We start from the raw sequence: 13,272 nt of genomic DNA on the forward strand, positions 1-13,272 counted from the left end.
GTAGATGGCTGAGCACTCTTGGATATATGCTATTCTTGACAACCTCTACTTCCACAGCTATAAAAAAAAACTGCCTCAGGCACTGAACGTTCAAAACATACAGCACAGAGCAGCATTGGCGGACTCCAGTACAAAGAGAATATGGATATTCCCGATAGATGACTGCTCAATACTTATTTTTAGAGGACTTCGGTGCACGAGCAGCAAATGCCTTAGGACTGAAGTCATGGGCTTGACCAAGAAAAATAAGGTGAGAACGTAAGGAAACCCCCTTGAGTAAAGATAATTAGAATCATGTTTGTATTTGGAGGAACCATTAATAATAAATATCTGTTTGACAACTGCAGCAGCAAAGCTATGTTTATAATGTAACACGCAACAGTTGCATCAGCCAGAATATTCCCTTACAGGATAAGTGCCTTACCTGGGGTCTTCCAAATCAAACACAACCTTATTAATAAGATCCTCAGGGTGCAGATAGCGTAGAATATCTTCAAAAACTCTCTCTCTGGAAAACAGAACAACACTAGATGTTTAACGTGTCAAAATAAATTCAAAACAAGTATATTAATGAGAAGAAGGGACTCAGTGATGGCTTTATATCAGCAGCAGCCCTTTGCAAGGGGTCAAAGCAATGAATTCTGTACACGGCATGAAGTGCATGATGCCAAAGGAGTGCTTGAGATGCTACTCTCAGATGGTCACCAATCAATCCATTTGTCTTCGAAGCTATTTTCTTTATACCAAGTTTAAGTGCAAAAAATAATTCACATATGAATTTTTTAACTTTTTCAATTCGGTTCAATTCAGTTCAATTTATTTTCATCGCGTCTTCTCACACAGTGACACAGAGCATTGAACGGTAAATCCCAGCATCTACAATCTTCACCTACAATCTTCCTGGTGCTGTCCTCATAGGACTGTGCGATGTATTTGGACATGTAAAATGTAAAAGTACATGTAAAAGTTCTGTGTGTAAGTACATTTTCATTTTGCATTCACATGTCTAATTGAGCTGATCCAAATTCGGTGGCGAGTGCTGCTTCCCTTTCACAGGGAGTCGACAGAGGGAGCTGACATTTGCGTTACCTGCAGCAGCCTTTCCTTTTATGATTCACATCAACATCATGGCCACCCTAAAGTCTAAGTCCCCCCATCAGAAGAGAGAGATGCAAAGAGTACCAAATCAGAGAGAGCCCATCATGTCCAACCCCAAACGCCAGGTTACTGACAGCAAGAAAAAGCTCCACAGGGTTCAGAGTCAGACCAGACAAAAAGAAAAAAGAAAAGATGAAAACCTGACACAAACAGCAAAGGACCTAATAAACTCCATGATAGAATGGTGGTGGGCACCGTGTCACATTGCCTGGTCGGCCCATGTGTTTGATCAGAAGCAGTCTGTCTGAGCCATGGGGACCCAGTTACGGCCTCCGTGTGAGACACAGGAACCCAGTTAAAGGGTCTTGAGAGAGAGGGTGGACAATGTTCCCTGCATTTGTGACAGTTACCAGGCTCACTTGTCCAGACAGTGGTAAACAATCCAATAATGAAACCTGTCCTCTTTTGAACAGCCCCTCCATTATCATTCCAGTGATCCTGTAAGTAATCATAAAATTTGGCGTGGGGAAACTAAAGCTTTAAATCCTCGTAGTTTCACGCAATGGTGTGCCATATCATTAGATAAAAGAAGATGCATTTAAATAATCTCATACATTGCAAGGTGAATGTATTTCACATTCTGCTACAATGCAAAGCTGACCAAGCAAATAAAATGAGTTCAACAGTTTGTATTCACCCCTTAAACTTAAATGCCCTGCAGGATAATATATTAAAGATATCGTCCATTTCAGATGTCTTTAAACCCTGTTTTCTGATTAACTCCAGGAAACAATGTATTCAAAACATTTAAAACCTAATTGTGCATTTCCTCCCTGTGGACTTCATAACGTTCAAGCTACTGACCATTTTAGAAAGATTACGATTAATGTGTGTTTCAAGCGTAACCTTTATTTAAACTCAAGCTTAGAATAAAATCATACTTTGAACATCTGAAAAATGCTTTCCTGAAATGTTTCCACTGCCGTAAAACAAGCTATCACATGAATTCTAGGAAACTATGAGTACGCAACACGCAGAGCAATAAACTGGATCACTAATTACTGTTTTTAATTATTTTTTTTATTTTTTTTTTTTCATTCTGTGAAACTTCTCAGAATGTTTAAACACTGGCTTAAACTCACCATGTGGATTTATGCTCTCTCTGCATCATGTTAAATTTTGGGGTGTAAAGTACCCAGCTCTGCAAAAGTGTGCACACAACTACTTCATTCATTGTTTGAATGTTCATGACTCTGCAAACATTGCAATAATTATTAGAAAAGGAACACTGAATGGATTAGTAGTGTATTTATTTATTCATTTTTCTATTTATTTGACAAGGAAAATCTGCTGCAGACAACGCAGAAGGGAAAAAACTGGAATCGTAGAGGGGGAAGATCAAAGTGTGCTGCATGTTTTTCCTTTCTTGCAAGCTTGACAAACTAACAGTAAAATGGGTTGTGTAAATGGCCTGATAAAGAGGCAGGCAGGGGAGCTTCACAGTAACTACAACACAAAGCTAGGGCCTTCAGTCATGCTGGGTGAGGATGAATTAAACAGGGCCACTGCTCCATTGATCTCCCCATTTCCCTAGTTCCCACAGTTAGACATCAGTTAAAGGCATTCCACCTGAACTCCAACTGGAAGGCTCCGTAAAAAATTCAATTTAACACATTCCGTTTTACCATCACTCCCTGGAGTTTGTGCTTGGTGCAACGTTTACCTGCTATCACTGCCAATGATGCAAAACTTCCTTCTGGCTTCTTTAAACCATAGCAGAGTAATTATAATTAGACGCACAAATTACACTAAATCTGAACCATTAAGTAAGGACAGACTGATATTACACTAAGTGTGATGTTTTAATTTTATGCATGTATTGTGTAGATGTATTTTTTGGCCCTTTGATTTAAAATGAATGCTAATATAACAACCGGCGTTACTGGGGGGTGTCTGAGCAGGAAAATGGGTTTATTGTAAATAGTTGAGAATCGTGGGTAAAATGTGAATTAAGTGTTCAACCATTGTGTGGGCTCACGGAGAATATAAGGGGGTGAGTGTCTATTGGCCAGTGTCAGGAGAAGAGGAAAGCCTGAGCGGCACTAAGTAAGTTGGAAAGGCTGGCTTGAGGTGCAGGTCCTTGAAGAAGAGGGGTCCTCAGACCGAGAGCATTATTTCCTTGTATTCATGCCTACACTTCTTGCTGCGTGCCAGTGTTCCAATGAACGTTCGTAATGAACGCTGTCCGCGCGTCCTTCTTCGCCCCATCTGAACCGAGTACAGTGTGCTACATTACTTCAAAAACTGTGCCTCATGACTTGAAACCAATGAGTGACAACAGCTAAATCATTTATACTCTTAAAGTCCAGTTCAGCTTTGGGGTGACTTCTGTGGTTCTTCAGCCAAACATTGTTGAAAATAAATAGCGGTCTTGCAGTTCTGAAGTCATGCAAAGATAAAGTACATAAAAATGTGAATCAAAACTAAGCTTCATACGTGTTTATAAAATTAGTCACAAACATAATAATAAGAATATAATGTAATCTACTGGTGATTCATATATTCATATAGTGAAACATCTACAGGACTTCATGTGAAGCACATTTAAGCAGGCTTCCATATGTATACTGTAAATATCCATGTGGCTAACTTTTGAAAGTAGAAAGTGACTTTTGCACTTTCAGTTCAAACTTTTCAGTCTGGAATATTTCCAGTGCCTGTGCTGCCAGTCATATAATTCTTCAAAAAAACATGGATATTCCAGTGCAGACTAATATGTCAGTGCATATTTCAACATTTTCATAGAAAATTCTAATGACATTTTGAGGAGGTGGTGAGTGACATTTCCACTTTGGTTTAGTGGGTGACTAACTATCAACACAGGCTGTTGAAGCTACTTACATCAAATGTTCTTAATATACAGTGTTATAATGTGTCCTTAGAAAAAGCAGAATCAAAGGCAATGATGGGTGTTATATGGTAAAGTATGGCACAGATGCTACAGATTTGCATCCATCAGATCACAACAAAAGAAGCCAACAGATAGCTACTAATTAGGGATTAAGCAGAGAACACTAGCCATTTAGGACATCAGATAACCATGCAACCTTTACAACAGAAATCTATTACAATTTCAACCCTCACAACTCGTGTAGGATTCAGGAAGCAGCCTGCCCAGTCAGGTCAAGAGAGGGCAGCTGAAAACAAACAGGATCGGTCAAGCATGAATGCTGACCAGAGCTGACTTACAAAGACCACCTCAAAATAAATGAAGCATTCAATAAATTATTTACACTTTCAGTAACTGGCAATGCTTTGATTATTTATGAGTGTAATAGCAATCTCTCACTCTTCAGCTAAATCAAACAAAACAATTCAATGAGTTTTAGGAGATCTACTAAGGAAAGATTCATCAAATAACAGCTGCCAAACCATCAACTGGAACAATACTAATAGCGAAGGTAATCAAATATAAGACAAAAACAGATGGCGTAATAAATAATCAATTCATAAATTAATAGAATTAACTGAAAAATAACCAATTAAAAGTTAAATAAAAAGTATAACTTTTTCTATATTATATGAATCAAAATATATAGCATACTTCAGTACTGGATCTCACTCTCACTACACAAAACACTTTTGCTATTACCAGGTATTTGGCAAAATTGTATTTTTCATTAAAAGCAAATGTCAGATTAGGGCATGTTATTGCAAAGCTTTCACATAGTAAATCAATTTGAACGATCAGCAGTAGAAAGGAAATAAATACCTTTGCACCTTTGGCTTCCTTTCTGCCATCAGCTCTTGGCAGCAGGGTGGAAGATGGCCCCAGAAATCAGGGAAGGCCAGGATGGAGTATCCTGCCACAGAGTTTGTGCGTGCAGCGGCAGCTGCATATGTGCGTGGGTCGTGATGGGGGATGCATGGGCCATGCTTCTCAAGTAACCTGTCCACCATTCCAGGTGTGTCCTCCTTGGCCTTGTAGCTGTTCAGGTAGTGGTTGTGGAGGTCTCTGGCTCTGAGATGGTCTGTAAGGCCATCTCGCTCCTGGTCTATGAGGCCTCTGGGTGCGCTCTTAAAAGTGGAATTTCTATATCCGTGAACATAACCCATCTCTCTCTTGCCCTCATGGTTCCTGCCTTCATGGCTGAGCTTGCCGCAGAGTAAAATCTCTTCGTCTGAGCTCTCCTCTTCCTCAGAGCCTGAGTCCAAATCCTGAGAATAAAACCAACAATGCCCATGATAAGTTGGTATTTTTGCTCTCACTCCCTTCTGTTCTCATGGGATATTGTGTGCTACAGTGTACTTGTAGTACCAATGAAGTGAAAGATACAACTGCTTAGGTACATTTCCAGTCAATTATACACTCACGAGGGAGATTTCACAGTATAACTGATGTATACCTTCAAACTTCTCAAGGGAAAAGCTGTAAATTACAAATTATGTACTGAATATTTGGTATAGCATAAATATAGCTTTGTTTTTATAGCTGCTACTCCTTTCCAAGGAGAGGTCAAGACTGGTACTTTCTCTAATCTTCTGCTTCCAGGAGAAAGCAGATTGATGTCAAGAAGCAGTAAACACCTGCTAAAGGGTGACTCCTGTTTCATGGTCAAATGAAAGCTGTGTCCGTTTTCACTCTGTGCTAACCTATGTCAGATAATTTCACTAATGGCAGCACAAAAAATACGTGTGAATCTGGACTTTTTTGTTGCCTCTTCATATCAGCAGCATTCTGATTAAAGTCTATAAGAAATGTCTACAAATATAAGCTTTCACTCAATTCAGCATTTTATACAGCGGTTTACACTTTACTTTACTGGTAAACCATGTAAAAATGTAATTTTGATTTTGACATTTTCTCCAGCGGGTTTTTAGTTACATAATAAATATTCAAGACAGACTGAAGAATCAGCTTGACTTCTAATAGCTTTCAGTGTTATTCAATATTCATTCCCCATATCCAAGACCATGTGTGCATATCCATATCCAGAACTATTTGATACTTTATTCATTAATGTCAACTGCTTTTCATCTATGTGAAGATTTCCTCAAAAAACCACTGACAAAACATCCATTCTCTTTTCCCTCATCTTTTCATTTGACATTACAATCCCATCTTCAGACTATTTCTACAAAGTATACTGAAAAGAATCTTATAAAGAAGCAGATTGAAAAGAACTCCTTGTGTGCTGGTCAGGATATTATTCGGTGGCTTTCAGTTTTGACACATCTGCATTGGGACGATAGGAAATCAAATGAACAGATGGTTCCTATTATCACATATTAAAAATTACAGACACTTTCAGAACATAACAAATATATTATTTATACTACCAACCACTAGATTCTTCAAATCATGCTTCCATTATTATTAGCAACAATGAATGCCACCAAAAAGCTTCATTCTATATTCAATTTAAAATGACATAATTGTTATAAATAATTTACAATCATTGCTGTATAGAAATTGTTATATGATTCTGTATAGGACTGTCATCCTGTCCAGGGTGTACTCTCCCTTGCCATGTGTTCAATGATTCTGGGATAGGCTCTGTACTCCCGTGAGTCTGACCAGGACAAGTGGTTAAAAAAGTGAGTGAGGGAGTAATTGATTGTATATATAATATCATTGCCACTATGTGCTACTATTTATTATATTCTAAATTACTTCATTGTTATAGGTATGTACATACTCACATTATGGTAGTGCTGTAATCAATGACTAAACCAAGGTGTAATACAGCCTCTATTAACACCTTTATGAAAAGAAAATAAGGAAAAATCTTTCATGAAAGAACCACTGTAATAAAGTTCCATATTGTATGAATATGCTAACTTAAAAAGTATTTTAATAAACTGCAAACAAATAAAGCATCAATGATTGACCTCTTTACCCATTCCCCAAACAGGCCAACAAATACCAATATAGCAACAAACAATCTATTTTCAGCTAAACTCCCAGTGATGGCTCATTTCCATTAAACAAGTCTATTGGGAAATATTTTACAATGTTTTAAATTCTACCTGTTACTTTGTTCTCAAAAACAGGAGTCCAAGATGAGAAGCATTTAATTTACTTGCCATCTCACAACAAGCTGAATAATTATGCAGCGCAAGACAGCCATAAATTAATTGAAAAACAAAATTTTTCAATGTCAGTGTTTAATCTTATAAGTGATATTATTTGAATTAAAATATTGGCGCAAGCAGCAATGAGATTCAGCTAAGAGGGATTAACTGGAACCATGTTGACATTTCAATTCATTTATTCTCATCAACACATGAAAGGCCATCACACTGGATTGAACTCCGCCCTGGATGAAGACACACTAAAGTTTTATGCAAACATATTAGTTAGCAACACATATTCCTTGTAGAGAGGAAACACATTTATTTCAGCTTTCAAAATGCAAATGGTGCTCACATCAGAAGAGAAATGTTCTTCATTTTTCTGATAACATATATAAAGGCTAAATAAATAATAACAGAACTTCTCTGCAGGAATTAAAATGATAATAAGAAAGCAGTAGAATAGTAAACATGTAGGACAAGCAGTGACATGAGAAAATTCTGTGAACATATATGTTTTTACAGTAACCAGAAAGTCCTACATAATTCGTACAAAACAGGTGTTTGCATCTGAGTAAGTGATGTAGTCACACCTGCGATCATAATCTATTACATGGATGTGTCACTGAAGAAGTATATCAGTACTTCTGTTTTAGGCTCTTAAAACTATGATCATTGGCTGTTTAGGTGTAGCTGATTTGTGTAATTATTTTTATTGTTAGACAGTGGCTCTAACTGCTACACTACCTACTGGACCGTAGGCTAATGTATGCTGAAGGTGAGCTCTTGGGGCATTTTAAGTGGGTGTGATCCAGCTGTCATGTACCAGTTCTGTGCAGGTGTCAGTGTGGTGGTGCAATTTTAACCTGAAAATCACAGTGCAACTCTGGACACAACTCCACATACTGGCCCAGCTCCTCCATGGGTCGGTCTGGTTCCGGTTTCACACGCAGCTTTTTTAGGTCTGTCTCGAGGTCATCATCCTGTACAAATGCACACACACGAACACATGTACACACACAGAGTCAATCTGTACTGATCAGAGAAAAGCATTCTGATATTTAACAGGAATATTTAGGTTTGCTGCAGATGTACTTTTTTAATCCTCAGCCAATTGCAGCCATTAAACCAGTGTGAGAGCAGGAGCTTAGCTGTCCTACCACACGGGCAAAGAGCTATTCTGTCAGAAAATACAGAATATGAAAGTCTTGCAAATGCTTCAGTTTGTCGTTCTGTGTCGTGAGCTGCTCTTCAACATATCTCTTCTGATACTTTTGTAGTTCGTCAAACTATTTTCTTAGCTAATCTTTTTCTGCACTTTATTTTTAGATTTTTCCCTTTTAAAACTGTATGCAACGGAGTATATCAGTTTGGGTATTTGATTTAATGAACAGGTACTTGGCACATACCTCCCTCTGCTTATTGGCAAATGAAAAGAAGGCATTGCAGCTTTAGCCTGAAGACCAGTGCTAGGTAAAATTCACAAGAAGTTATCCATTAAATAATTCTGCCAAAACACATTCAGGTTATGCTTTGTAATCTTCCAATTTTCCGTATTTTGGTGTCACTTACTGAATATATTACTGCCACTTTTGCTTGGAAAACAGAGATAATATGGTAGAAATATAGATAACGATATCCCTTAACACCGGATAAACAAATGCCTGGCATGCATTTCTGAATTCTTAGTGTGCCATCCCCACGAAGAGCAAATGTTTTATGTTCCTATACAATAATGTTTTTTCAAAAGCCAATGGCCAGTTACAAATAGCATCAGGCAAGGTTAGGAAGTGAGAAAGGGAGGTTAGATAGATAGATAAATAAATAAATAAATAAATAAATAAGAGGGGTGCAGTGGGTTTGACCGGGTCCTGCTCTCCAGTGGGTCTGGGGTTCGAGTCCCGTTTGGGGTGCTTTGCAACGGACTGGCGTCCCGTCCTGGGTGTGTCTCCTCCCCCTCCAGCCTTGTGCCCTGTGCTGGCGGGTTAGGCTCTGGCTACCCGGGACCCCGCATGGGACAAGCGGTTTCAGACAATGTGTGTGTGTGTGTCTGTGTGAGAAATAAATAAATAAATGATAGAAAAATAAGTACAATAGAATGGGTTCCCAATGTGCATTTGGCAGAGGGTCCTGCTGCAGTGGCATTGATGTATGGGTGCATTATGGGTCTGTAACCAGACTAAAAGTGGGAATGGTTCATAGAGGGCACACCAGCTGCATAGCACCCACAGTCCTTTCCCAGAGGGACAAGACCAGGCCAGTCAAACATCACTGCACTAAATTTAAGTGAAAGAAACGATAGTGAAACTGCTCACTCGCTGGCTGGTTGTTCGAACCACGTTGCCACGTACAGAGGAGAAAGTGAAAGTGTTACTTACGTAGTCCCTGCTGCTCTGGTCATCGTTTCTGTTGCCATCATTGCTGTCATCATCAGAGCTGTATTCTTAAAGGTTATTACAATAAAATACGTTCTGTCTCAGGATTCATTGTCCATTTTGTTTCAAATGACATGCAAATATTTATAATGTGAATTAACCGTGTGTGTGTGTGTGTGTGTGTGTGTGTGTGTGTGTGTGTGTGCTATATGCACCCATTGAGTACATGTAATATATGCTATATGCACCCATTGAGTAAATATCTATTTATGTAATCAAATCTGTAAAACATTTCTGACACCAGCAAAAAAAAAGAAATTAAGTCGAGCTATTTCCCACTTCATAATGTATAAACAATGCATTCTGTTATCTGAAGGCACTTGCAATGTTTCAGAGAAATACTGAGATGCCTTGAAAAAAGGTCAATTGGCAGTCTATTTCCGAATGAAAATACAGTTCAATCAGTAGTTTAATCCCTGGCTATGCATCACTGGGCTCTAAATACAGAAGGAAAAATTCTAAGCACTCTGCCAGTCCATTTCCTGCTCTTTAAAAAGGGTCACAAACTTTGCCAAGCGGGTAATTTTTGAAGAAATCCTGCTTGTAACTTAACGACTTCATTCAGCATGGCGTCTGCAAATATTCTGATTTCGAGATTTGTCTGTGTGGGGCATGGAAAGGCAAGAAAAGGTTTACAAAGGGGGAAAAAAGGCAGAAGGAATTGAACAGAGATGCAAAACTCCTGAGGGTGAGGGAGGAAGGGGTAGAAAGACGAGAAACATGGCAGGCCTCTGTCTGCCTCCTGGCAGCACTGGCTGATGGGAGAGAGCGCAGTTCTAATGGTGATTATCATGAATGTCAGTCATCAGCGGGGGTAATCATTAACTGAGGTGTTAAAAGGCTTGCTGACGCTGATGTTCCTGTGACAGACCTTAAACAACCGATGATAGAGGAACCCGTTAAGAGGCCGCGCTATTGTGACACCGGCGCCTGGACAAAAAACAGGCCTCGGCGTTCCGTGGAGCAAGAACACCGAAATCCCTACGTGAAATGTGTTAACTTTCAGCAGAGGCAAAGAAAGTTCCAGAAAATATCTCGGGGGAAAAAAAGGCTTATTTCCCTCACGTCGCTCCAAACGTCTGACATAACACAAGTCGCTGTTCCTAATGCCGGCTGAATTGGCTTGCTAAAGATGCGTCACTGGACAGACCCAAATAGAAGGCAGCAAACAAGTCTGAGGTAAAAATTAAGTCAGCGAATGGGAAAGACACGATGTGTGGAATTGTTTTCATATGTTTGTTATACTAAATGATAATAAGCAACCTGCAGGTTTGCTGTTTACTTACACCGGTGAATTAACCTGACATGTCCTTGCAGTGCGAGCTTCTACGGAAATAGTGCGGCTGGGGGGGTTTACCTCATTGTGGAGATAAATGAGGACGGCACCTGACAGCGCGCCTTGCAGTTGCACTGTTATCAGACTGGGTTGCCAGGGTAACAGGGACTGTGTTCCCTGAGCGAATCACTCGCCAGACGTTACGATGTAGACAATAGAAAGACGTGTCTCCAAATATTATTCTTGCTGACAATTCGATTGACAGCTGTTGTACCGCAAGCTATCTGAGGAGACTTGAGAGCACCAAAAAATAAATTTTTCTGAAAGACACTTACTAGCCACAGTAAAATTAAATGAAATTCAATTAATTTTAGCAAGTTACCTATCTATCTATTTATCTGTTTGTTTGTTTATTAACTTGGTCCTTTTTGTTTTTGTTTGGTACGCGTTTACTTGTCACATGTGCCGGTATAATTAATTTAATCCACTCATGAGTTCATTCCCTGAACACATGTGGAGTTGGGACTGTTTTTTTTTTGAAAACAATATAAAACGATGCACAGTGAAAGTTAATTACTAATAGCAAATGACTGCATAGAACTGAAAACGCATAACTAAATAGCTCAAGACCTTTGCTGCAAATTCCCAGTCTAACTGAAGTGGATGCGGTGACTGCAGAGCTGTATGACTATAGGAGGATAGTCCATACTGTATGATATAATCGAGCCACAGTGCTCTGCAGTTTCCTACTCCACTGGAGAAGAGGTTTTCTGCAAGGCGAGTATTCGATAAAGGCTAGTGCAGAGAAGAAGAGACAAGGTTTACCTTGGGGCTCTGATGTCATGATGCAGTCAGGGACAGGCCTCCCTGGCAGGGGGAACATGTAGGCACTGTAGCCTGAGCGGAGGGGCACGGGGCACTTTGGGTAGCACTTCCTCATGAGCTGGACAGCTGCGTCCACCAGAGACTCCAGACCCTTATTGTCCAAGCAGGACTTCATACACAGAATATGAAAGTGCTTAAAAGACATGAGTTCAGTGACCTTATGGTTCAGAGTTCAAGTTGTGCCTATAGTACGTAAATATGAAAAACCAGTAAAGGGCAATAAAACTGAATGCCAATAGTAACTTGAGAGAAAGAGGTAAAAATAGGGGGGAAAGATAATTGCCAGGTGAATAAAGGAGGTGGAATGAATGAGGGCCAGGGCTGGTCGGGCTTCACCTGTGTGGTGTGGAAGAGCAGGCCCATGCCCCCTTCAGCCACGACGGCAGCCCTAGCCGCTGATGTGTTGGTGGCATGTTGTAGGCAGCGAAGGAGGGCTTTGCACATGGTCACGTAGCCGTTTCCCATGTCCCTGTGGTGCCAGTCCTCATACAGCCTCAGCAGGCCCGAGATGTAGCCCTTAGCCACGGCGCACCTGCTGTTGGCGTCTGGGAAGAAGACGGAGGACATGTGCTTTAAGGTGCTGCCGCTTCCTGGCTAGGAACTCGCAGCCTTCGGCTCTCCGTCTTTCCTCCATATGGGTCACATCAGGGAGAAGTTTCTTTACAACCCAGAAAGCAAAGGCTGCTAAAAATACATCTGCTCAGTTCAATAGACTTTATACTGGACGTGCCTGTCCAAAGTAATTGTCATTCCATATGAACACATATATTTTTTCTGACAAAAGACACTTCTCATTAGTTTTGACATAATCATTTTAATAAAGTTTAAGGTTCAAGGTTAGGTCAAAATTAATGTTTACAACAATTTTATTTGGTTGAAAAGTTTTGTACAAAACATTTAAAATGTGCAAAATTAGAATCGCATGGTTTAAAATAGATTTCTTTGTAAATAAAAACTTTTTTAAAAAATCTCTTATCTACTCTGTTTATGCCACCAATCTAGGCCAGTCCCACCATTTCCCAGAGTCTTGAAAAGTAGTGTGATTTTTCATTTTTATCACTTGGAGAAAGAATACACAACAAAGCTACCAGATGAAAACATACATGTAGGGCCCTAATACCTTTTGAAGCATGATCCTAACTGGATGTGTTTTTTTTTTTTTTTTTTTTAACAAACCACCTTTCACTGTTGACTGCGAGAGTGAGCTCGCACAAGCTTGATTTCATAGTAGTTACAGCGCAAAAGCCACCATTTAATTTGCAAACATCCCCTCCAAAATATTGTATTCATCTAAATTGTGTATTTTGTAGAAATTACCAATTTCATTCAAGATGGATGCTGTAAAAAAATCATGCCAACAAGTAACATTTTAAGTCTGTTTAAAGCATCTAAACTGAAAATGAATAAATTGTGGTACTGTACCAAATTTCAGCATCTATAAAACCTTTCAAAAGTGCTTCCATTTTACATTATAGATATATATATATTAGACAAATATAAATA

General features: G+C 39.4%; 1 protein-coding gene across 2 annotated transcripts in view; it reads right to left on the minus strand.

Moving 5' to 3' along the window:
• Positions 1-13,272, minus strand: part of LOC108941199 (cytosolic carboxypeptidase 4-like) — a 112,470-nt gene that overhangs the window by 59,112 nt on the left and 40,086 nt on the right. For both annotated transcript variants that reach the window (XM_018763867.2, XM_018763868.2), the window contains exons 8-13: positions 12,106-12,314; positions 11,710-11,878; positions 9,552-9,616; positions 8,040-8,156; positions 4,871-5,316; positions 425-508 (exon numbers count right to left, since the gene is read on the minus strand). In XM_018763867.2, coding sequence (XP_018619383.2) covers positions 425-508; positions 4,871-5,316; positions 8,040-8,156; positions 9,552-9,616; positions 11,710-11,878; positions 12,106-12,314 — 1,090 coding nt within the window. The remainder of the gene's footprint in view (positions 1-424; positions 509-4,870; positions 5,317-8,039; positions 8,157-9,551; positions 9,617-11,709; positions 11,879-12,105; positions 12,315-13,272) is intronic.

The sequence above is a fragment of the Scleropages formosus genome, chromosome 11 (genome assembly GCF_900964775.1).
Source record: "Scleropages formosus chromosome 11, fSclFor1.1, whole genome shotgun sequence".
NCBI classification, from domain to species: domain Eukaryota; kingdom Metazoa; phylum Chordata; class Actinopteri; order Osteoglossiformes; family Osteoglossidae; genus Scleropages; species Scleropages formosus.